Source organism: Notolepis coatsorum (assembly GCF_963971535.1).
Source record: "Notolepis coatsorum genome assembly, chromosome: 14".
Classification (NCBI taxonomy): Eukaryota; Metazoa; Chordata; class Actinopteri; order Aulopiformes; family Paralepididae; genus Notolepis; species Notolepis coatsorum.
Genome location: NC_140178.1, coordinates 66,872,756 through 66,896,466, shown reverse-complemented (window position 1 = coordinate 66,896,466; position 23,711 = coordinate 66,872,756). Strand labels below are relative to the sequence as shown.

General features: G+C 44.1%; 1 protein-coding gene across 1 annotated transcript in view; it reads right to left on the bottom strand.

The window, feature by feature from the left end:
* Positions 1 to 23,711, bottom strand: part of coro7 (coronin 7) — a 301,330-nt gene that overhangs the window by 251,521 nt on the left and 26,098 nt on the right. The window contains 1 exon segment of the mRNA XM_084329480.1: positions 3,001 to 3,051. Within this exon segment, the coding sequence (XP_084185606.1) occupies positions 3,001 to 3,051 (51 nt within the window).

The window sequence follows — 23,711 nt, the reverse complement described above, 5'->3', positions numbered from 1 at the left end:
TCACAGACACACTGCCAATAATGCATGCAGGGCAGAACTTGGCCAATACACTCTAATCATTCAAATTCAAAAGCGAGCCATCAAATTTTATACACACTCCAAACAAGTGACCACACTCCTACCACTACAAAGCCCTTCAGAGCCAAGAGATGAACCCAGATAAGAGTCCCCTCTGCCAGCTAGTCAGAAATATCTGCCCCACAAACACCAGGGCTTCAGGACAGACACCAAGCAATCTGGCCCAACCAATAATCTCAAAACAAAAATAAATGTATATGGAATATTGGAACAAATCAACCAAATCTCAAAGTAAATTAGAATTATATTTGACCCTAAACAGAGAGTACACAGTGGCAGAATACCTGACCACTGAGAATGAGATAAAACTAAGAAAAACATTGACACGGTACAGACTTAGTGGACATAGCCTAGCCATAAACAGGCCGTCACAGGCAGAACTGGCTGCCCAAAGAGGCCAGGCTGTGTTCACTTTGCCATCAGGGGGATGTTGAGACAGAACCTCACTTCCTACTATACTGTGAGAAATATAAGGATCTAAGAGAAGTTTTCTTTGATAAAATAAATAAAATTGATCCACAGTTTATCCATCTCCCTGATCATCAAAAGCTGTTATATATGTGTGGGGAGAAAAGTCAGTGTACAGCATTAGCTGCAAAATATGTAGATGGTTGTCACACAATAAGAGAACAAGCTTTGTAATGTATCCGAGTGGCCACACTTGCAAATGACTACCCGATTGAATGACTATTTTGTAAATGAATATGTTTCTGTTGATTGTCTTTACTGTCATTACTAATATTATGGTATTTTATTGCTTAATATATATGTTATTGTTTGTATGTTGAACTTGCTTTGGCAATAAGTATGTTAATATTTCATGCCAATAAAGCCTATTTGAATTGAATTGAATTGACAGACAGTCAGAGAGACAGATGCAGACAGATAGAGAGAGAAACAGAGAGAGAGAGAGAGAGAGAGAGAGAGAGACAGACAGAGAGAAAAAGTCAGAGGACAGACAAAATATATGGACAAAAAGAGAGACAGACAGAGAAAGAGAGACAGACAAGATAGATGGACATTGAGACAGACAGAGAAAGAGAGTGAGAGAGATGAACAGAGATCAAGAGAGCGAGAGAGAGAGAGAGAGAGAGAGAGAGAGAGAGAGAGAGAGAGAGAGAGAGAGAGAGAGAGAGACACTGGGGAACAGACAGAGAGTGAGAGAGACAGACAGAGAGTGTGAGAGATAGAGACAGCGACAGAGAGAGACTGAGACGCTGGGGACCAGAGAGCCAGTGGGCAGGGCAGGAATGTCCCAGCATCACATCCACACCAGCAGTAACCACCAGCTCTGACTGGAGACCCTGGTTCAGACAGACAGACTCTACTCATTAGTGCGTCAATCTAAACTAATGAGAACCTTCGACTGAACCAAGTCGTTACATGCAACATGAGTATTATTTGATTTGAATTAATTTGGGGTTCTTCTGTGAAGTAAAGTGTATGGCTGGTGGCCAAACGACCTGGGATAGTACTGGCCTCTTTGGAGACCAGTTGAAAAGCTGTGTATCATAGTTAAACAGAATGCCTACCGACAATGGACCGGAGAGCCGCTCAACGCTGGAGAAAAAAAATACTTGAAACAGGCCATTTTGGAGGGATGTTGACAGTGTCGATTGCTTTAAAGGAAAACTCCAACACTTTGGGAAATTAGCTTATTTGCCATCTACCCTGGAGTTAGACAATAAGATACATACCTTTTTCTTCTCTGTGCATGCAGTAGGAGTAGGAAGACGTTGGGAACTAGGCTAATGGAGGAACCTACTTCCAGTGACTGACGCTAAGCTAGGCTAACGGTGCACGTCTTCCTACTCCTACTGCATGCACAGAGAAGAAAAAAGGTATTTATCTTCTTGTCTAACTCCAGGGTAGATGGCAAATAAGCTAATTTCCCAAAATGTTGGAGTTTTCCTTTAAGAAAAGTCTGACACACCTGAGGTAAACATCCAGGTTCAAAGAGCTGGAGCGGAGCCAGACGAGGCGTCTCGTGTTTCCTAAGCAAACACACTGACTGATTGTGCACGTCTCATTGTACAGGGCACACCGTCCCTAAGTGAGCCTTAAGCCACAAAGAGGAACAATCAACCATGTAACCTTTTTTCATCACCGACTTCCTGTCAAGCAGGGGCGCTGATGTCGGGTGGTGCACACACACACTGTACGGCACACAGACACACACACACACATTCAAACACACCTCTGGAACACTGAGCCTTTCATAAAAAGGTGTAAGAGCAACACAAATACCCCCCCCCACGTCGATGCGTCCTCCAGGTATTTCTGTATTTAATCTGTGACGGCGTGTACTGTTGTTCTAGCACTGCCGGTGTTTACAGATGAGAGTGCTGGGGGATTTACGGTAGGACAGGCCCGGCACCTCACTAATGAAACACTGTGGGAGGTCCCACGTTGGAAAGTGTGAGAAGAATATTCGCTCCCTGACAACGAGCCTCTCAACCCGCCAACCCTCTCTCTCCATTTCTTTCTCTCCATCCACTCCCCAATTCTACTTCCTCATTCCTGCCGGTTGTGATGAGTCTCCTTATTGGCTCAGTCTTGGGGGTTGCCATCGGCGACAGATTCCCAATAAGGGAGTAGTGAGTTGTGTTAGGGCCGTACCGGCTCGGTGTGGGACGAGGAGCCTGTGTATCCGTCCAATAAATCAATAGGAGCTGAATCACAGGGGGAAGGGCAGCCCGTTTGGTGAGAGCCGCCTGCGGGGTTAATGTCAACATGTTTATCGCTCACACTAAGTAAGTGACTGGTTTGTTTTCTTTCCTCCCACGCCTACCTTGTCACGGTGTATAGAGCCGGTCATCCCGGGTGTCGCGTCAAAAAGAACCCCGTCCAGCAGGGTGACAGTCAGTCAGTCAGTCAGTCAGTCATGTTGACAGTGTGGTGAGTAGGGATTAGAGGACTTGCCTGAACAGGTGTCAGCTGGGCTCTGGGGTCAAACACACGCAGCATCTTGTCCTAGACACACAGAGAAGAGAGAGAGAGAGGGAGAGAGAGAGAGAGAGAGAGAGAGGACAACATGTTATTATTGAAGTCCAGAAATTACTCACAATATGATACCATGTATATAATACCATGAATGTCTATTCTAATCACAACCGTACATGAATGTTTGAATGAATACACAATTGGTATGAAACAAGTTTCTTGTCCATTCTTTACAGAATTCATTCAAATTCATCTTTCTTCAGGAGCATGTTTGTACCCGTCAATCCATAAGGGGTCTTTTCTCGAATTTTAGGGGCATTGTTGCCCTTTGGCCCCGTTAACTGGTGATTAACTGGTTAACTGGCTGCCTTTTCATTCTCACACAGAGCTGAGCCAATCAGAGAGTCTGTGGGTAGGTACTAACAACGTCTTTGAGGCGTGTGTTGTACTTCCATGTTTTACAGTGGAGCATGGCTGTGATGTGCGGGGAGAGGTCAAAGGGCGTGTGAGGGGTCAGGATTTAAAGTCCTGGCGGTGAAGAGGGGAGGGAAGACTTTTCTCAGCCTGCTGTGATTTACATCACGAGAATACCACTGGCATAACAGAAACCTGTACCTACCTTCCTTCAAAAACCCTTAAAGACACCCTTACCTTCCTTCAAAAACCCTTACAGACACCCTTACCTTCCTTCAAAAACCCTTACAGACACCCTTACCTTCCTTCAAAAACCCTTACACAAACCCTTACCTTGCTTCAAAAATCCTTACGTCACTCAAACACCAGAAATCCCCATATTTTCACAACGTCCCATCAATGTAATCTATCGGATTCGTGATAACGGCTATAATCCAGTGACCGCTTCATGGCCCATGTGTCCCTGTGACCTCTCAACCTGCCCCAATCGGCATACGGCATCAATCACGTCAGCCAATCAGAGGGGGATCCTGCGTGATTGAGAGGAAATGGGGCCTAATGGGAACAGGCTGTGACCGGGACGTTCCCGTCTGCCGCCCTGTCACTCAATACCACTGTGTGTCGGTGATCACAGCGGCACACCAACATACTGGGCTGATAGCAGGTAATAACTATAATAACGGCTCAGACCAAACACACACACACACACACACACACATACCTGTCACAGGGAATCAGGGCGCTGACAGTGATGGACTCAAGCGCACATGTACACACAGGGCCATGGCTTAAACACACAGAGAGACACACCGCGCCAAATACCCCCCATATATAAACACACACACATCCCCTTCCCCCGGCTGTGATAGGCAGCAGCGTGTTATTGAAGCAGACTGAAAGGAAGGTTCAAGTGTGGTATCAGTGGGAGTGAGGGGTTCCCCTCTCCTTCAAAGTCCCAGTTCAAAGACCTGCCCTCCCCAGCCAACCCCCCTGCTCTGGAGGGGGGGATTTATTTGCTGTTTATTGGCTACGATAGCAAACAGGGGCTTTTTCTAGTGTGCCCTGTGCGTGTCTGCCTGTGCGTGTCTGCCTGTGCGTGTGCGTGGTGGCTAGCCCACCCACAGGCCAGACTATGTCTTTGGGCCACTGTGACCTAAGCCTAGTCCCCCCCCCCCCCCCTAAGAAACCACAGCAACCTATTACGTGTGTACACACACACACACAAACACAAATACCAACCAAAGTAGTCAACACAAACTGCAGAGGAGCGCTAGCCAAAATGTTGACAAATCCTTTATAACGGAGATCATCCCTGGAGAATGGCTGACCTCAATGTAGTCTCACACACATACTCCCTCATAACCCTATGATAATACACTTTAAAAAACACACATACACAGAACCACCTTGTCTCATAAACGCACAGATGGAGGGCCGAGATCCCTCTGTGTGTGTGTGGGGGGGGGGGGGGGGGGGTGGCAGCTGTTTAATCAAAGTGACAGAGCCCTCACCTTATTCTCAGGCTGCTGTTAATGAGTTTTAAGAAGTACGCTGCATAGTTTTTACACACACACACACACACACACACACACACACACACACACACACACACACACACACACAGGGACCAAGGGCTGTCTCTCCACTCATCAAACACACGCTGCCAACCTCTCTTTCCCAGTCTCCCACGGTTACCAGTCCCATGGGGGAAAAAAGATGATTGGTGAGTTCACCATGATGTGACACCACTACTACTACTACTACTACCACTACCACTACTACTACTACTACTACCCTCAACAACGTTCAAGGAGAACCTGAAGACCAATAAATCCTGTGACACCTCGTTCCTAAACACTGTACCTCTCTCTCCTCTCCTGTCCATCAATCAAACAAAAACAGGATGTCCCTCCCCCAGCGTCCAGGATCACCCCCTCTATACTGAAAGGCTCCTTTCTCCCCCCTCCCTATGTTTCTACCACTGTGTCATAAATAATATTTATTATACATCTCTCCACTGGTCCAAACCAGAATTGTCAGGAGTCCTGCTCTCTGGGGCGGCAGGCTCCCCTTGATCCCCCCCAACAACCCCCCTCCCCAACAACCCACCCACCCACCACTCGGCCCCAGGCCCTGCGCCCCCGTGTTTACCCTATGGGAGGGCCGAGGGGGGATTGGACCCACATGGCGGTAGGCCCTATTTGCTTTAATAAGCTGGATTGGAGATTGGAGGCCTGTTGGGTTAAATGACACCAGAGCTCAAGGAGGGCAAGAACCTCAAGAGGCCCCCCAGCTCTGATCTCAGCTCACATTCATACTGTTTCTGACTTTTACATCTTCTTTCATGTTGCAGTGAAGCTGTTGGTATAATATATTGTTATACCAACATAATATGTGGTGGTAGCCCTGGTGAGGTATATGTGGTGGTCTCTCTGGTGAGGTATATGTGGTGGTCTCTCTGTAAGGTATATGTGGTGGTCTCTCTGTAAGGTATATGTGGTGGTCTCTCTGTAAGGTATATGTGGTGGTCTCTCTGGTGAGGTATATGTGGTGGTCTCTCTGGTGAGGTATATGTGGTGGTCTCTCTGGTGAGGTATATGTGGTGGTCTCTCTGTAAGGTATATGTGGTGGTCTCTCTGGTGAGGTATATGTGGTGGTCTCTCTGTGAGGTATATGTGGTGGTCTCTCTGTAAGGTATATGTGGTGGTCTCTCTGGTGAGGTATATGTGGTGGTCTCTCTGGTGAGGTATATGTGGTGGTCTCTCTGTAAGGTATATGTGGTGGTCTCTCTGGTGAGGTATATGTGGTGGTCTCTCTGTAAGGTATATGTGGTGGTCTCTCTGGTGAGGTATATGTGGTGGTCTCTCTGTAACTTGTATATGTGGTGGTCTCTCTGTGAGGTATATGTGGTGGTCTCTCTGTAAGGTATATGTGGTGGTCTCTCTGGTGAGGTATATGTGGTGGTCTCTCTGTAAGGTATATGTGGTGGTCTCTCTGTAAGGTATATGTGGTGGTCTCTCTGTAAGGTATATGTGGTGGTCTCTCTGGTGAGGTATATGTGGTGGTCTCTCTGTAACTTGTATATGTGGTGGTCTCTCTGTAAGGTATATGTGGTGGTCTCTCTGTGAGGTATATGTGGTGGTCTCTCTGTGAGGTATATGTGGTGGTCTCTCTGTAAGGTATATGTGGTGGTCTCTCTGTGAGGTATATGTGGTGGTCTCTCTGTAACTTGTATATGTGGTGGTCTCTCTGTGAGGTATATGTGGTGGTCTCTCTATAAGGTATATGTGGTGGTCTCTCTGGTGAGGTATATGTGGTGGTCTCTCTGTGAGGTATATGTGGTGGTCTCTCTGTAACTTGTATATGTGGTGGTCTCTCTGTGAGGTATATGTGGTGGTCTCTCTGTAAGGTATATGTGGTGGTCTCTCTGTAACTTGTATATGTGGTGGTCTCTCTATAAGGTATATGTGGTGGTCTCTCTATAAGGTATATGTGGTGGTCTCTCTGGTGAGGTATATGTGGTGGTCTCTCTGTGAGGTATATGTGGTGGTCTCTCTGTAACTTGTATATGTGGTGGTCTCTCTGTGAGGTATATGTGGTGGTCTCTCTGTAAGGTATATGTGGTGGTCTCTCTGTAACTTGTATATGTGGTGGTCTCTCTGTGAGGTATATGTGGTGGTCTCTCTGTAACTTGTATATGTGGTGGTCTCTCTGTGAGGTATATGTGGTGGTCTCTCTGTAACTTGTATATGTGGTGGTCTCTCTGTGAGGTATATGTGGTGGTCTCTCTGTAACTTGTATATGTGGTGGTCTCTCTGTGAGGTATATGTGGTGGTCTCTCTGTAAGGTATACGTGGTGGTCTCTCTGTAACTTGTATATGTGGTGGTCTCTCTATAAGGTATATGTGGTGGTCTCTCTGGTGAGGTATATGTGGTGGTCTCTCTGTAAGGTATATGTGGTGGTCTCTCTGGTGAGGTATATGTGGTGGTCTCTCTGTAAGGTATATGTGGTGGTCTCTCTGGTGAGGTATATGTGGTGGTCTCTCTGTAACTTGTATATGTGGTGGTCTCTCTGTGAGGTATATGTGGTGGTCTCTCTGTAAGGTATATGTGGTGGTCTCTCTGGTGAGGTATATGTGGTGGTCTCTCTGTAAGGTATATGTGGTGGTCTCTCTGTAAGGTATATGTGGTGGTCTCTCTGTAAGGTATATGTGGTGGTCTCTCTGGTGAGGTATATGTGGTGGTCTCTCTGTAACTTGTATATGTGGTGGTCTCTCTGTAAGGTATATGTGGTGGTCTCTCTGTGAGGTATATGTGGTGGTCTCTCTGTGAGGTATATGTGGTGGTCTCTCTGTAAGGTATATGTGGTGGTCTCTCTGTGAGGTATATGTGGTGGTCTCTCTGTAACTTGTATATGTGGTGGTCTCTCTGTGAGGTATATGTGGTGGTCTCTCTATAAGGTATATGTGGTGGTCTCTCTGGTGAGGTATATGTGGTGGTCTCTCTGTGAGGTATATGTGGTGGTCTCTCTGTAACTTGTATATGTGGTGGTCTCTCTGTGAGGTATATGTGGTGGTCTCTCTGTAAGGTATATGTGGTGGTCTCTCTGTAACTTGTATATGTGGTGGTCTCTCTATAAGGTATATGTGGTGGTCTCTCTATAAGGTATATGTGGTGGTCTCTCTGGTGAGGTATATGTGGTGGTCTCTCTGTGAGGTATATGTGGTGGTCTCTCTGTAACTTGTATATGTGGTGGTCTCTCTGTGAGGTATATGTGGTGGTCTCTCTGTAAGGTATATGTGGTGGTCTCTCTGTAACTTGTATATGTGGTGGTCTCTCTGTGAGGTATATGTGGTGGTCTCTCTGTAACTTGTATATGTGGTGGTCTCTCTGTGAGGTATATGTGGTGGTCTCTCTGTAACTTGTATATGTGGTGGTCTCTCTGTGAGGTATATGTGGTGGTCTCTCTGTAACTTGTATATGTGGTGGTCTCTCTGTGAGGTATATGTGGTGGTCTCTCTGTAAGGTATACGTGGTGGTCTCTCTGTAACTTGTATATGTGGTGGTCTCTCTATAAGGTATATGTGGTGGTCTCTCTATAAGGTATATGTGGTGGTCTCTCTGTGAGGTATATGTGGTGGTCTCTCTGTGAGGTATATGTGGTGGTCTCTCTGTAAGGTATATGTGGTGGTTTCTCTATAAGGTATATGTGGTGGTCTCTCTGTAAGGTATATGTGGTGGTCTCTCTGTAACTTGTATATGTGGTGGTCTCTCTATAAGGTATATGTGGTGGTCTCTCTATAAGGTATATGTGGTGGTCTCTCTGTGAGGTATATGTGGTGGTCTCTCTGTGAGGTATATGTGGTGGTCTCTCTGTAAGGTATATGTGGTGGTCTCTCTGTAAGGTATATGTGGTGGTCTCTCTGTAACTTGTATATGTGGTGGTCTCTCTGTAAGGTATATGTGGTGGTCTCTCTGTGAGGTATATGTGGTGGTCTCTCTGTAAGGTATACGTGGTGGTCTCTCTGTAACTTGTATATGTGGTGGTCTCTCTGTAAGGTATATGTGGTGGTCTCTCTATAAGGTATATGTGGTGGTCTCTCTGTGAGGTATATGTGGTGGTCTCTCTGTAAGGTATACGTGGTGGTCTCTCTGTAACTTGTATATGTGGTGGTCTCTCTGTGAGGTATATGTGGTGGTCTCTCTGTGAGGTATATGTGGTGGTCTCTCTGTGAGGTATATGTGGTGGTCTCTCTGGTGAGGTATATGTGGTGGTCTCTCTGTGAGGTATATGTGGTGGTCTCTCTGTGAGGTATATGTGGTGGTCTCTCTGTAACTTGTATATGTGGTGGTCTCTCTGTAAGGTATATGTGGTGGTCTCTCTGTAAGGTATATGTGGTGGTCTCTCTGTGAGGTATATGTGGTGGTCTCTCTGTAAGGTATATGTGGTGGTCTCTCTGTGAGGTATATGTGGTGGTCTCTCTGTGAGGTATATGTGGTGGTCTCTCTGTGAGGTATATGTGGTGGTCTCTCTGTGAGGTATATGTGGTGGTCTCTCTGTAACTTGTATATGTGGTGGTCTCTCTGTAAGGTATATGTGGTGGTCTCTCTGTAAGGTATATGTGGTGGTCTCTCTGTGAGGTATATGTGGTGGTCTCTCTGTAAGGTATATGTGGTGGTCTCTCTGTGAGGTATATGTGGTGGTCTCTCTGTGAGGTATATGTGGTGGTCTCTCTGTGAGGTATATGTGGTGGTCTCTCTGGTGAGGTATATGTGGTGGTCTCTCTATAAGGTATATGTGGTGGTCTCTCTGTAACTTGTATATGTGGTGGTCTCTCTGTAAGGTATATGTGGTGGTCTCTCTGTGAGGTATATGTGGTGGTCTCTCTGTGAGGTATATGTGGTGGTCTCTCTGTAAGGTATATGTGGTGGTCTCTCTGGTGAGGTATATGTGGTGGTCTCTCTGTAAGGTATATGTGGTGGTCTCTCTGTAAGGTATATGTGGTGGTCTCTCTGGTGAGGTATATGTGGTGGTCTCTCTATAAGGTATATGTGGTGGTCTCTCTGTAACTTGTATATGTGGTGGTCTCTCTGTAAGGTATATGTGGTGGTCTCTCTGTAAGGTATATGTGGTGGTCTCTCTGTAACTTGTATATGTGGTGGTCTCTCTGTAAGGTATATGTGGTGGTCTCTCTGTGAGGTATATGTGGTGGTCTCTCTGTAAGGTATATGTGGTGGTCTCTCTGTAACTTGTATATGTGGTGTCTCTCTGTGAGGTATATGTGGTGGTCTCTTTGTAAGGTATATGTGGTGGTCTCTCTGTAACTTGTATATGTGGTGGTCTCTCTATAAGGTATATGTGGTGGTCTCTCTGGTGAGGTATATGTGGTGGTCTCTCTGTAAGGTATATGTGGTGGTCTCTCTGTGAGGTATATGTGGTGGTCTCTCTGGTGAGGTATATGTGGTGGTCTCTCTGGTGAGGTATATGTGGTGGTCTCTCTGTGAGGTATATGTGGTGGTCTCTCTGTGAGGTATATGTGGTGGTCTCTCTGTGAGGTATATGTGGTGGTCTCTCTGTGAGGTATATGTGGTGGTCTCTCTGTAAGGTATATGTGGTGGTCTCTCTGTGATGTATATGTGGTGGTCTCTCTGTAACTTGTATATGTGGTGGTCTCTCTGTAACTTGTATATGTGGTGGTCTCTCTGTAAGGTATATGTGGTGGTCTCTCTGTAACTTGTATATGTGGTGGTCTCTCTGGTGAGGTATATGTGGTGGTCTCTCTGTGAGGTATATGTGGTGGTCTCTCTGTGAGGTATATGTGGTGGTCTCTCTGTAAGGTATATGTGGTGGTCTCTCTGTGAGGTATATGTGGTGGTCTCTCTGTGAGGTATATGTGGTGGTCTCTCTGTAAGGTATATGTGGTGGTCTCTCTGTGAGGTATATGTGGTGGTCTCTCTGTAAGGTATATGTGGTGGTCTCTCTGTGAGGTATATGTGGTGGTCTCTCTGTAACTTGTATATGTGGTGGTCTCTCTGTAACTTGTATATGTGGTGGTCTCTCTGTAAGGTATATGTGGTGGTCTCTCTGTACGGTATATGTGGTGGTCTCTGTAACTTGTATATGTGGTGGTCTCTCTGTAAGGTATATGTGGTGGTCTCTCTGTGAGGTATATGTGGTGGTCTCTCTGTGAGGTATATGTGGTGGTCTCTCTGTAAGGTATATGTGGTGGTCTCTCTGTAACTTGTATATGTGGTGGTCTCTCTGGTGAGGTATATGTGGTGGTCTCTCTGGTGAGGTATATGTGGTGGTCTCTCTGTAACTTGTATATGTGGTGGTCTCTCTGTAACTTGTATATGTGGTGGTCTCTCTGTAACTTGTATATGTGGTGGTCTCTCTATAAGGTATATGTGGTGGTCTCTCTGTAACTTGTATATGTGGTGGTCTCTCTGTGAGGTATATGTGGTGGTCTCTCTGTAAGGTATATGTGGTGGTCTCTCTGTAACTTGTATATGTGGTGGTCTCTCTATAAGGTATATGTGGTGGTCTCTCTGTAAGGTATATGTGGTGGTCTCTCTGTAACTTGTATATGTGGTGGTCTCTCTGGTGAGGTATATGTGGTGGTCTCTCTGTAACTTGTATATGTGGTGGTCTCTCTGTAACTTGTATATGTGGTGGTCTCTCTGTAACTTGTATATGTGGTGGTCTCTCTGGTGAGGTATATGTGGTGGTCTCTCTGTAAGGTATATGTGGTGGTCTCTCTGTAAGGTATATGTGCTGTAAGGTATATGTGGTGGTCTCTCTGTAACTTGTATATGTGGTGGTCTCTCTGTGAGGTATATGTGGTGGTCTCTCTGTAAGGTATATGTGGTGGTCTCTCTGTAAGGTATATGTGGTGGTCTCTGTGAGGTATATGTGGTGGTCTCTCTGTAACTTGTATATGTGGTGGTCTCTCTGTAAGGTATATGTGGTGGTCTCTCTGTAAGGTATATGTGGTGGTCTCTGTGAGGTATATGTGGTGGTCTCTCTGTAACTTGTATATGTGGTGGTCTCTCTGGTGAGGTATATGTGGTGGTCTCTCTTTAAGGTATATGTGGTCGTCTCTCTGGTGAGATATATGTGGTGGTCTCTCTTTAAGGTATATGTGGTGGTAGCCCTGGTTAGGATAATTATCTTGTCATGGTGGATGTTGGTCTAGGTATAGGATTTGACTGACAAGTGGGGTCATTTGCTTTCTTGTCACTGAGAATACAAACGAGAGGCTTTGGACATAGAATGACATTCATAGCCGTTAAGTACATGACATGTTTATGGAAGCTCTCCGTGTAAAGGTTGGTCCCATTAAAGTAGGGAGTATTCAGTCAGTTCAGGGCAGTGGTTAGTTTAGCGGAAGCTGAACTAGAATGGAGAAGTAAGAGAACTCCTTCCCTCCACTAGTCTGAGGGTCCACCTTGGGCAAGTGTTAGTGCCCTCTCTAGCCTCCCTACCTATGGATACAGGGTGCCGCACTGCCTTGTGTGTGTAGGAATACGCAAAGGCTAGGTCCTCACCGACAATGGGGTTACCTGTAAGGAAGGGCATCCGAGGTATAAAAAATGTGCTTACAAACCAAAAATGATGACTCCAGTGGTGTGGAGTCATCGCCCGTCCAACCTCACTGTAGTGGGAAAATAGGGACGTAAAACGAAGATGATGATGATATTAAGATGATGATGATGATATTCACCCTGCTTGGACTTAAAATACACATCTGGGGCCTCAGTCTCAACTGATTCAACCAAATCAGTGTGTGTGTGTGTGTCTCTCTCTCTAAAAAAAGAGCCAATGAGCCAATCAACACACGGACGTTCGCCACGTTGAATATCTCAAGGGAAGTAGGAGTAACCTCCAATGATGAAAAAGCCCCCCGCTCACCTTGCTCTGCTAATAAACTGCAACTATTCATGAAACAATTCCACCTCCTACTCATAAACTCATACCACCACCACCACCACCACCTCCCTCCTGCCACCTCCTCCTACCCAAAATATTAACAACCTAATGGAAAACCCTCCGAGCACCGTGATTACTTCCTGATGACCAGGAGGAAGAGGAAGAGGAGGAGGGGGGGGGGGGGGGTGGCACACACACAGATGCCTCAATACCAAGGTCCGGCTCTCTCGCTCTCTCTCTCTTGGGCAGATAAATCATCCGCTCCTGGGGCTTTGCCTGGGGGCCTCCCGGGGGTCCAGTGAGGAGTGAGTAAAGTCCCCTCAAACAGTCCACTCTGTTCCCCTTCAAAATCCACCATAACTCCTGGAAGCTGCCAGGGGGACTGGTGGAGGTAGAGGCTTGATTAAGAAATAATTCTCCCCATGAGAGAAGGGCAGAGTGACGGGGAGGGAAGGGGACGTGTTTTCGGTACAAGGGGTCAGGGGTTGGATGTCAAGACAAATGCAGCCATCACATACAGCTATGTGCCCTCATTAGGGCCCCTAATTAACCACTTTCTCTTTATTTCCCATTTCTGACTGAGAAGAAAACTTCCACAGCCAATCTGCCAAAGCACCCAGCCAAGACTGCTCAGGCAACAACATATTTCATTAATACACTCATCATCATTATGATAGGTTACTGAGTTACCATTAACACAGACTGGCTATTGCAGCAGCTATGTGTCACTGTTTCCAAAGCTTATGTATATACTTTTCCCATTGTTTGAATTTTCATCCTTATTAGAACTGCCCACTAATGCTATTCCTATTCTCCAGTGTGTGATTCCCCACCCTTGTTTATGAGAGTCACCCCTGTTGACTTGTTAATGGTATGATCCCCTCATAAACAGATGTCACAGAGTGACCCACCCTGGCTGTGTGGACCGATGGGTGGTCTCCAAACATGGGCCTCGATGAGCCACTGGCGGCACCAAGTGGCGAGACACTGCAACAGCAGTAGAGTACAATCTGACTGGGGGAAGAGGTAGAAAATGCTCTAGAGGGAATGAGACAGTAGGCAGCTTCCATTGTGCGGCCTCAGTGTGCTTCGTTAACCACGCCTCTCTTATAAAGATATCTTATGAAACTGAAAGCCACCAGTGAAACCATAGATATATCTATGAGTGAAACACCCCAGGCCAATGGTGCCAACGTGGGGTCTGGGGACACACCTCACAGGGAGTTCCTGCAGGTCCTCAGCCAAATGAAGAATAGTTTCATCTTACATTTTCATTTACATTTAGTCATTTAGCCGACATTTTTATGCAAATCTTCACCATTACTTCATTCACCGGCTGCTAGCCCAATGAGAGAATGTATAAAACGTGACTATTTTTTTTTTTTTAGATCAAATAAATTTTTTATTTAACATGTGACAGACACAACACAATACAATAACAATAATGATAACAATTCAAATAAGGCATAACGAATTAAATTAAATCAGATAAATTATAGTAAAATACATTAAAAACAATGACATTGGGAACACAAGACAGGGAGAATACATAAAAATAAAATAAAATAATAATAAATTATAATGCTAAAAGACATTTCTTCGCCCAATCCCACCCCCCACCCCAGAACCTCTAAGGACCCCAGGACCTCTCAGGACCTCTCAGACCTCGCCTGCTGCTAGATCATGGATTTTAATGTCTCAGCTGCCGATGCCCACAACCCAAGATTAGATTCTCTGACTCCAATTACCCGAGCTGTGGAGATCTCTAAATAAATTACATCTAAGAATGTTAAAGCCCAATTCATTATTGTAAGTTTGTCGGGTTGTTTCCATCTCATGGCTATATTATTTTTTGCTGTATTGGAGCCGGCAGCCGAGAGATATCATTCAGTAGTAGTGTCGTTGCTGATATTGTCAAATCACATATGTCTGAAAGCTCAGCAGTTATGGTCCAAACTCGAGCGACCGGTGGGCATTCCCAGAACATGTGCAGATAGGTGCCAGTGGCCCCCAGAGAGCACCGGGAGTCAGCCTTCATACACAGTTTTCTAGGGGTGAGATGTGTTCTGTGGATATAGTTAAAGTATACTTGTTGATGATTGGAGTTACAGGAGGCCAGTGTAATATTAGTCCAGACCTCACTCCAATCAAACTCAGGGTCCAGGTCTGGAATGTCTTCCCACCTAATTGTATCTAAGGGGAGGTTCTTGTATGTGGACTCGAGTAAGAGTGTGTAAAAGTCTGAAACGAAGCCCCTTGAGGTTGTTCTGTCTCCGATGAGTCTAAAAAAGGGGTGTCGATGTAGTGGCTGACCCCATGGGACCCCATGCGCCCTGAGCGCCGCTCTTAGTTGTAAATAAAAGAAAAAGAAAAAGGATGCGCCGGGAAGGTCATACAAATCTCTCAGGTCTTGAAACGTGGAAAGGCCGGTCCCATCATAAACATCCCCCAGAGTGTGGACTCCCTTCCTTTCCCACTGAGGGTTGTTAACTCAATCCCCGCCAACAACGTTTATATACGCGTTTGGCCGACAACCGTTGAACGCCAACCACGTATATACGTTATTTGATAGTTTTTCCGATATTTTTATTCATTATTCATCCGGGGACCTTGGTGTTACCATAGGGAATGAGTCTGAGATCGACAAAGTGCAATACCGGCCGCATCCAGCTAGACGGCGGTATCGAGCACCCTTTGAAACCTTGTATCTTGGCCTAGTGAAGGTAAGGGCTATATGATATCAATCCTGTGTTGATCCAACCATGTCTTCACCCCGATCACAACATATCTGTGCAACGTTACTCCACAACGTATGACGTTGGTGACGATCAAAGCATCAAAAAACTACCCCCCCCCCTTTCATGCATTCATGATGAAACATAATATCTATGATATAGATTTGATTTGGGAATAATAGCGTGTACAGGCAAGAAACGGCAACGTTTATAGTAGAATTGACATATAAGCCTATTACTCAGCCTTTCGGGAATTACCCCAGACCACGCTATAACGATACTTATATTCACCACGGTATAACACGGGAACGTATGGATGGAAAAATTTATTCTTTTTCACATATTGAACGATAGATAGGTGATGTCAAATGGGCCATAGTATTGTATCCATTGCTATAATATAGAATATAGTTATAGCTCTACAAACAAGGTGATCCACTCCTATCTTTTAAAGCGTGGGAGTGCTAGAACGGGGCCCCGTCTAATCCCCGGCGGTCAATGAGTTAATGGGCTTATGCCCAATAAGTAATTGTTGGTTATGAAATATTGGGGAGTCGAGGTGGGCATTTGATGGTACAAGATCTCTGTGCGTTGCGCCATGTCTGAATCACATGGGAGATGATAGGACCAAATCGTAATTGGCATTGTCTAACTGAGATGTTGGAATATATTACATCTTGTAGTCTTTGTGGATAGACTGTTGCCTCCTCCAAGGCGTGCCACGACACACCAACCTTGGGATAAAACCAGTTAATCAGGGGCCTCAGTGAGAAGGACCAGAAATATAATAAAAAATCCGGTGATTGCTAGACACCCATCCTGTTTTCTACGCTGAGTGGTAGTGATGCACCGATGTGAAAATTGTGGCCGATACCGATAACCGATATTAATATTGCTGTTCTGGCCGATACCGATATTTACCGATGTCGATATCTCTGTATAGAAAACACTTTTTTATGATAATCAAATAAAGAGCTCTTTTCCAAAACGCATAATTTTTTTTACTTTTGTAACTTATTTTCAGAAATGACTGATATTTTGAAACTATTTAAGGCCAAAACATGTATAATAAAAAAAAAAAAAAAAAAAAAATGTTTTTAATGTCGGTCCTATCTTAATATCGGACCGATACCGATGTGTAAAAAAGCGGTTTGGCGTGTAATGACTAGCGATGAATATTATGCGTTTTAAATATGTTGCGACCGTCGGATTGTTGTTAAAAAAGGAGGGATACTAGCTAAGGTGTGGGGGAGTTGGCGTATATAAGTTGATTGCTTTAAAAACGGAGAGAAATTTCGTATTTACGCTGTTTAAAACGGGGTGATGGGCGAAAATCTTTGGTTTTAGCTTAACGTATGGGGTGGAGTTCAATTCGCGAGCGGGTAAGGGGCCTACATAATGTTTAAAGAACAAGATCTAAGGTTATGTGGAATTTACAAATATGGATGTGAAGAAAGATTTTGAAAAGATGTTTTAATTTTCTGTTAAATTAGATAAGTTGCCGGTGAGGTAACGTTAGAGTGACGCGGCGAGGAAAGATTACGTATGTCCGCTTCCGGTTTGCGCGATGAGCTCTGGGTATCGTAGTGTTAGTGTTTAACGTTATGCAGTGTTTATGTTTCAATATTGTGTGTTTGTGAATGTTAAATGTGGGGAATGTTTGTGCTGCTGTGTGCGGATGTGTGCGTCTGTGCTGCGGGACGTGGAGGTGTGGAGCGTTTGTGGAACGTATATTAGCTGGTGGCTATGCGTCAATATAGAGAGAGTAGTGACGAATGAATAATGCCGCAGCGGCAAAACCTATTAATATTACCTATGTGTTGATATAGAGAGAGTAGTGACGAATGCATAATTTTACCTATTAAAACCTGCCGCCGCTGCGGCAAAACCTATTAAAACCTGCTATTAAAACCTGCACAGCTTGCGGCTGTGTGGCGAAAAGCTGCTTGGCGTGTGAGTGCCGTCAAAAAGAATATGCGCATGCGCGCGTTACCGGCGTAGGGGGAAAACGAGCGTAGAGGGCTGGCCGATCGCGGGCCAATCAGAGAAACGCGGAAGGGCATGTTGGTTGCCGAAAGTATTCACGCCGCCTGTACACTACAGCCTGGTAAACACGTCGGCCCAAGAGAGCAAAAATCAGTTTGAAAGAAAATGCAGCTATAACTTAGAATTGCGAGTATCACAAATAACCAACATTTAAGCTTGTCTGAACATTCTGCATGAAGAAACCATACCTTTATGGCTGTGTTCATCGACCTTTCCATGGACACAGTGAATAAACAAGGCTGCACAGACGGTGTGAAATTAAATTATTTCACTTAAAAATGTGGTTCTTATTTATAAAAGACAAGAAAATATGGGGGAACAATAATATAGAATATAATTTATTTAAGGGAAAATAATATGAGTAAAGGTAACAGCGGTAAGTTTACTTCCTCTTTGGGCAGAGATCAGGGTTGGGTACCGAACTCTGTACTTTTAACGGTACCGACCAAATTACATCTGTACTACCAATTCACGCTAAATCAAGTGGTAGTTTTACATGTTTAGTATAGGAGTGTAATGTACTAGACAAGAGGGAGCCTTTTCCACAAATATATAAATTACTGTCCCATCTCTTGGGTCTTTGTAAAGACCAAACGAGGTCAGTGGAGTTTGATAATATTTACTGAGGATGGCCAGATAATAGGGGTGTAACGGTACACAAAAACCACGGTTCGGTACGTACCTCGGTTTTGAAGTCACGGTTCGGTAAGGGTTTTCGGTACAGTGGGGGGAAGTTTGTCTTTCCATGTTCCACTCAGGGGTGATGTAGTGTGCAGTAACTAATTGTACTTGTAGGGCTGGGCTGTCAACAAATATTCTATATTGAAATTAATAATCGACTTGTTGAAAAATAATTATAATAATTGTATTAGATTGTGAAAAAAACAGCCCCCGGTGGGCACGTTAGTGGTTAACATACCGTTGTATTCGTTCGGTACACAGCCGTACTGAAAGGTACAGATATGAATGTGTACCTTTACACCCCTACCAGATAATGTTGATATAACATTTTAAAACATAATACATGATCATGAGATTTATTTTGTGTGGTGTGTTACAAGTGAGTGGTAGTTATTTTGATTCTCGGGCGCTTGTTGTTCCAAATTAATTTAGATATTGTAGATTGTATTTTACGCCAGTAGTCGATGCTGAGGTATTTGAAATGTTCAACTATGGGGATGTCCGTCGGGAGGTCCACAGCTCTGGCCAACTCATTAAGGGGTAGACAAGCAGATTTGGGCCAGTTGATTTTGAAGCCTAATAGTTCACCAAATTCATCAATTATCATAAGTAAATTTGTGGCCGATTTGGAGGGGTCCTGCATAAAGAGGAATTTTGTGAGGGGTATCTTTGATTGTTATAGGTATAATTTCTTTGTCTTATAAATTGAGCTAATGGTTCCAGGGATAGCACGAAAAGCCGGGACTCAAAGGACAACCCTGTATAGAAGACTTTGAGACTGAGAAGAGAGGGGAGCAGATTTTGCCAGTCATTATCATTGCTGATGGAGTGGCATATAGTACTTTAATCATATGAATAAATTCCTTTCCCAGTCCCATAGCCTCCAGTACCGCCCACAGGTATGACCACTCCAGTCTATCGAAGGCCTTCATGGCATCCAAAGATAGGACTGTGGCTGGTGTTATATTATCCTTACTAGTGTCGATTATATGCAACAATCTTCTAAGGTTATCCGCAGCTAAGAGTCACCCAATAAAGCCGGTTTGGTCACAGTGTACTAGCTCCGTCATATATTTTTGTAGACGACGGCCAGGACTTGGGGTCGGCGCAAAGAAGACTTAGGGGCCTGTAGCTACCACAGTCGTTTGGGTCCTTGTCCTTCTTAACACTTTCAGTGCCAGCCGACGAGAGATCTCGTTTTTAATCGCTTTTTTTTTTATTAGCGATTTGCATTCATATTTCATCAATCTAGCCTCCCGTTTACCACTGGAACTCTCTCTGAGCTCCATTGGGAAAATACCGCCCCCTATCGTCTCTCCCTGTGGTACTGCACCCCATTGGATTAGACTACGGTAAATGAAACGCATGGGGGAATCTATTTTACCAATCTTAGGATAATCAGAGCTTTTTTCACAGAGATCAACGTGGGCCCTATGTGTGTATGTGTGTGCGATCAGGAAATAAGAGAATCGATTTTTCAGCCCGCTTCTATAGCGTGCATAAGTACACATATACTATCGATAATCTAGCGTTTATTTGAAAACGATTCATAAATAGGCCAAAAAATTACAACGTGTTTTGTGTATTACAGTAAAGGGCGTTTATCACAGAATCTTCTGAAATCTTCTGGAAGTTTCAAGAAACAAGTGTTTTTCAAAATGGTATAAAACGGAAATGAACCGATTAAAAACAATCCGTTTCGACAATGTTGACTGCAAACAAGTCATTGATAAGCGACGGCCAGATTAGACAGCCATAATTTAAGATATAGTTTATGCGTTCGCAAATATGAGATAACCGTGCTTTACATAAGTTGGATGCAAAAAGGGTGGTGTGGCTTCTGATAAATCCCTTCACTGAGTTCCATAATATCCTAGGATCCTTTACTGTGTTAACACTAATTCCCAAAAATTCTGTGAGTTTTTCTTTAATTCGGTACAGAAGTCTTCATTTCTTAGTAGAGATGAGTTAAATCGCTACCTGGGGGTTCTTGTGGTCAGTTTACCAAACGAAGCTGTGAAAGAGATACCTTTATGATCAGAGAGAACCATAGGTAATAAGGAGACATCAAAGCTGTCGAAGAGATTGGGAGAAGAGAACAAGTAGTCAATCCTGGAAAAGGTCTTATGTCTGGCAGAGAAACAGGAAAAATCCTTTAAGGTAGGGTTAACTAGGCCAGTATCGCGGGCCCAGGCCGAAATTGCTTTTGATCGTGTGTCTCTGAGATTCCGGATCTGACAATCGTTGAGTCCCCCCCCCAATTAATGTGATTAATCAGATTAAATATTTTAATCGATTGACAGCACTACATGAGACACAATCAAACTACTCAATTATTAATATGGTAATTTGTTATGTGTTGCACGTCGTCAGCGGAACGCTGTTGAAACGCTGCCTGGCAAAGCAATAATTGTTATCCACCCAAGGGCTGTCTAACATTAATCAACCTAGAACCTGTTAGCCATTGTAGCTTGCATATTATAATCGCTAGATATGAGCGAGCTCAACAGCTCAGCCCATCATAACCCGCTAGCTTAAAAGACTAACCTGGGACGAACATAGCCCAACTAGCATAATGCAATACAGCTTGCTAGCCACACACACGTGGTCCACCTAGCTTGATTGAACAGTCTGATGGTCATAACATGAAGGAACCCAGTTGACTTAGCTTAACTTCAATATAGTGTCTGTTCCATCAACAATGAACCATCGTAATTGAAATATAGTTGTATTGGGTTTGATTGATTGAAAACTTTATTAACAGATTGCAGAATTGGTACAATACAGTACGGCTCAATAAAAACAATTGTTAAGGGGATGCAGATTGCATCCATTGCAAGCCGACGCAACTCACTGGACTGTCACTGACTGTACTATGTATTTGCACTAGCACTATTGCACTTGGGACATTGATGTTATATTATTGATATTATTATTTTGTACATGCTATATTCAGTATGTTTGTATGCCAGTGGTGATGCTCTAAACTCAATTTCGTTGTACCAACAATGACAATAAAGAACGCAAACCGAACTGCTTCAGTATGGAGAACTGGCGCAAGGACTTCATGGACTTGCTATCGATGGAACAGGCTGCTCTGTCTCTTCAAGAGAGTGATAGGCCCGATGGCCTTCAAGGTCCCCTGAACTTTATTAGATCACTATCTGGAATAAGTTTGTGTACTGAACCTTTGTAACGCTCTGCAACCCGCCCCCCCCCCCCCCCCCCTCGCCCCTTGTTGTTATTGTTATTATTATTATTATTATTATTATTATTATTATTATTATTATTATTATTATTATTATTATTATTATTATTATTATTATTATTATTATTATTATTTTTTTGTCTTGTTTTGTCATGTATGTATTGTCTTGTTTAAACTTTAAATATCAAAAAAAAACAATGACAATAAAGATTCTATTCTAAAAAGACTTTCGTCTTGTTTACATCAGGGTCCCCCATTTTCAATTCATCAAGACATTTATGACATACATGACATACAGATATACAGTACTGTTTCATCCAGACATTTATGACATACAAGATATACAAATATACAATACTGTTTAAGAGAAAGAGATCATAAAAGAAATATATTCGAAGGGCGGCTAGGTGGTGTAGTGGTCTAAGGCACTCGCCACCAGTGTGGAGACGCTAGGATTCGCGTGTTCGAATCCAGCTCCCCACATTGTTTTTCAGTTTGGCTGGTCGTCCGCAGTAATACACATTGGCCGTATTACGGGGAGGGAAAACTGAAGGGTGGGGATCGAACGTTGTGAACAAGCGACTCCTACAAGTCGGTTGGTGCGCCTGCGCAGTAGAATCAGGAAGTGTCGGGGGCAGCGTGAGCCTCCCACGCGTTACTCCTCGACACTGAGAGATCGAGCTGCGCAGGTGAAAAGATGCGACTGCTGTTACCTCAAGTACCGGAGGGGACTTGTGCTATGTATGACTTAGTCCACATTGCAGCCGGCTTGTGGGAGGCAAGAAACAGCGTTCGTGACAGGGGAGGGTTGAATTGGATGATACGAAATTGGGATGGGAGAAAAATATAGAAAAATGGGAGAAAAAGTGGATCAAAAAAAAAGAAATATATTCGAGGGGGAAGAAACTGTACATTTACCGGGCCAGTTTCGAATTGCAGCCACCCGTAGGTGCTCTTTGAGAATCGTTTTGAAGGAGGGTAAACGTGTTTAGTCCCTTGTTTGAGCCAAATCTGGGTTGAACATGATTTGTGGAACTCCCTCTGGTGGTGTGGTCGTGGAATTCACTGACCTTTGGGAAGTATTTCGACATGTACATGGGTATCTTAGTGGTGTAGTGTATCTTGTAGACCAGGCCCATTGCAAGTTGCTGTACTCTGTCGTCTACTCTAAGCTATCCTAGGTTGTCAAAATTGGCAGGGGTGAGGTGGGTTCTAGGAGTAAGGTCAAGCAGTAGTCTGACCAGTTTGTTTTGTGATGTTTGTAATCTTGTTTTTAGTGCCTTTGAGGTGCTTTGGTACCATGAGGTGCAAGCATAGTCGTAGTACCCTTAAATATTAGAGTCGTCAAGGTATTCTTGTTTACCAGAGAGGAGAATCTTGTTCGTTGGTTGACTTTATTACATTGGTTGCCATTTTGTCATAGGAAAGATTTGCCTCTAGGATGGAACCCAGGTAGGTAATTTCATCTTTCCTTGTGACAATATTGTCACCCACTGTAACAGAGAAGCCGTTGGCCTGGCTGAGTTTGTTATTTGATCCAAAGAGAATGGACTATGTTTTACCCAGGTGTAATGATAGTTTGTTGCAGATGCAGATTCTGCCGAGTTCAGAGCTAAGGGCTTTTTAAACCTGCAACTTAAGATTTGTTTATTAAGGACAATGCAAATTAATGAACATCATTTACATGTGTATGCATAACATCACAGCATGATAAGGACGTAAATATGCCGGGAATAGCACAGGGCTAATTTCCACCCGTAGTCCTAACATAAAACAAACACAAAACGGACCATACAACGTTCATTCATAAAAACTGACATCACTGACATGACCACACTAACATGACATTCAGTCAGTACAACATCACTAACATCCCTAATGAGTGCATATTTGGCTGTCTAACAGCCATTTCCTGAGTTGGCCCTTAAAGGTGGACAGGGTGGGACATTCCCTTAAGGGGACCGGAAGGCTGTTCCATGTTCCACTTCCCTTTATCGATAGACAATTTTTGCTGAAGGCGGTCTTTCTAAAATGGACCTCACAATCCCCTCTGGTGTTTGATCTAGTGGCTAATCCAGTGTTCCTTTTCTCGTGGATAAACTCCTTGAGAGGGGGAGGGGCTAATCTGTGCAGGCATTTATATACAAAGCAGGAACTTTTATAACGTCTGAGGTTT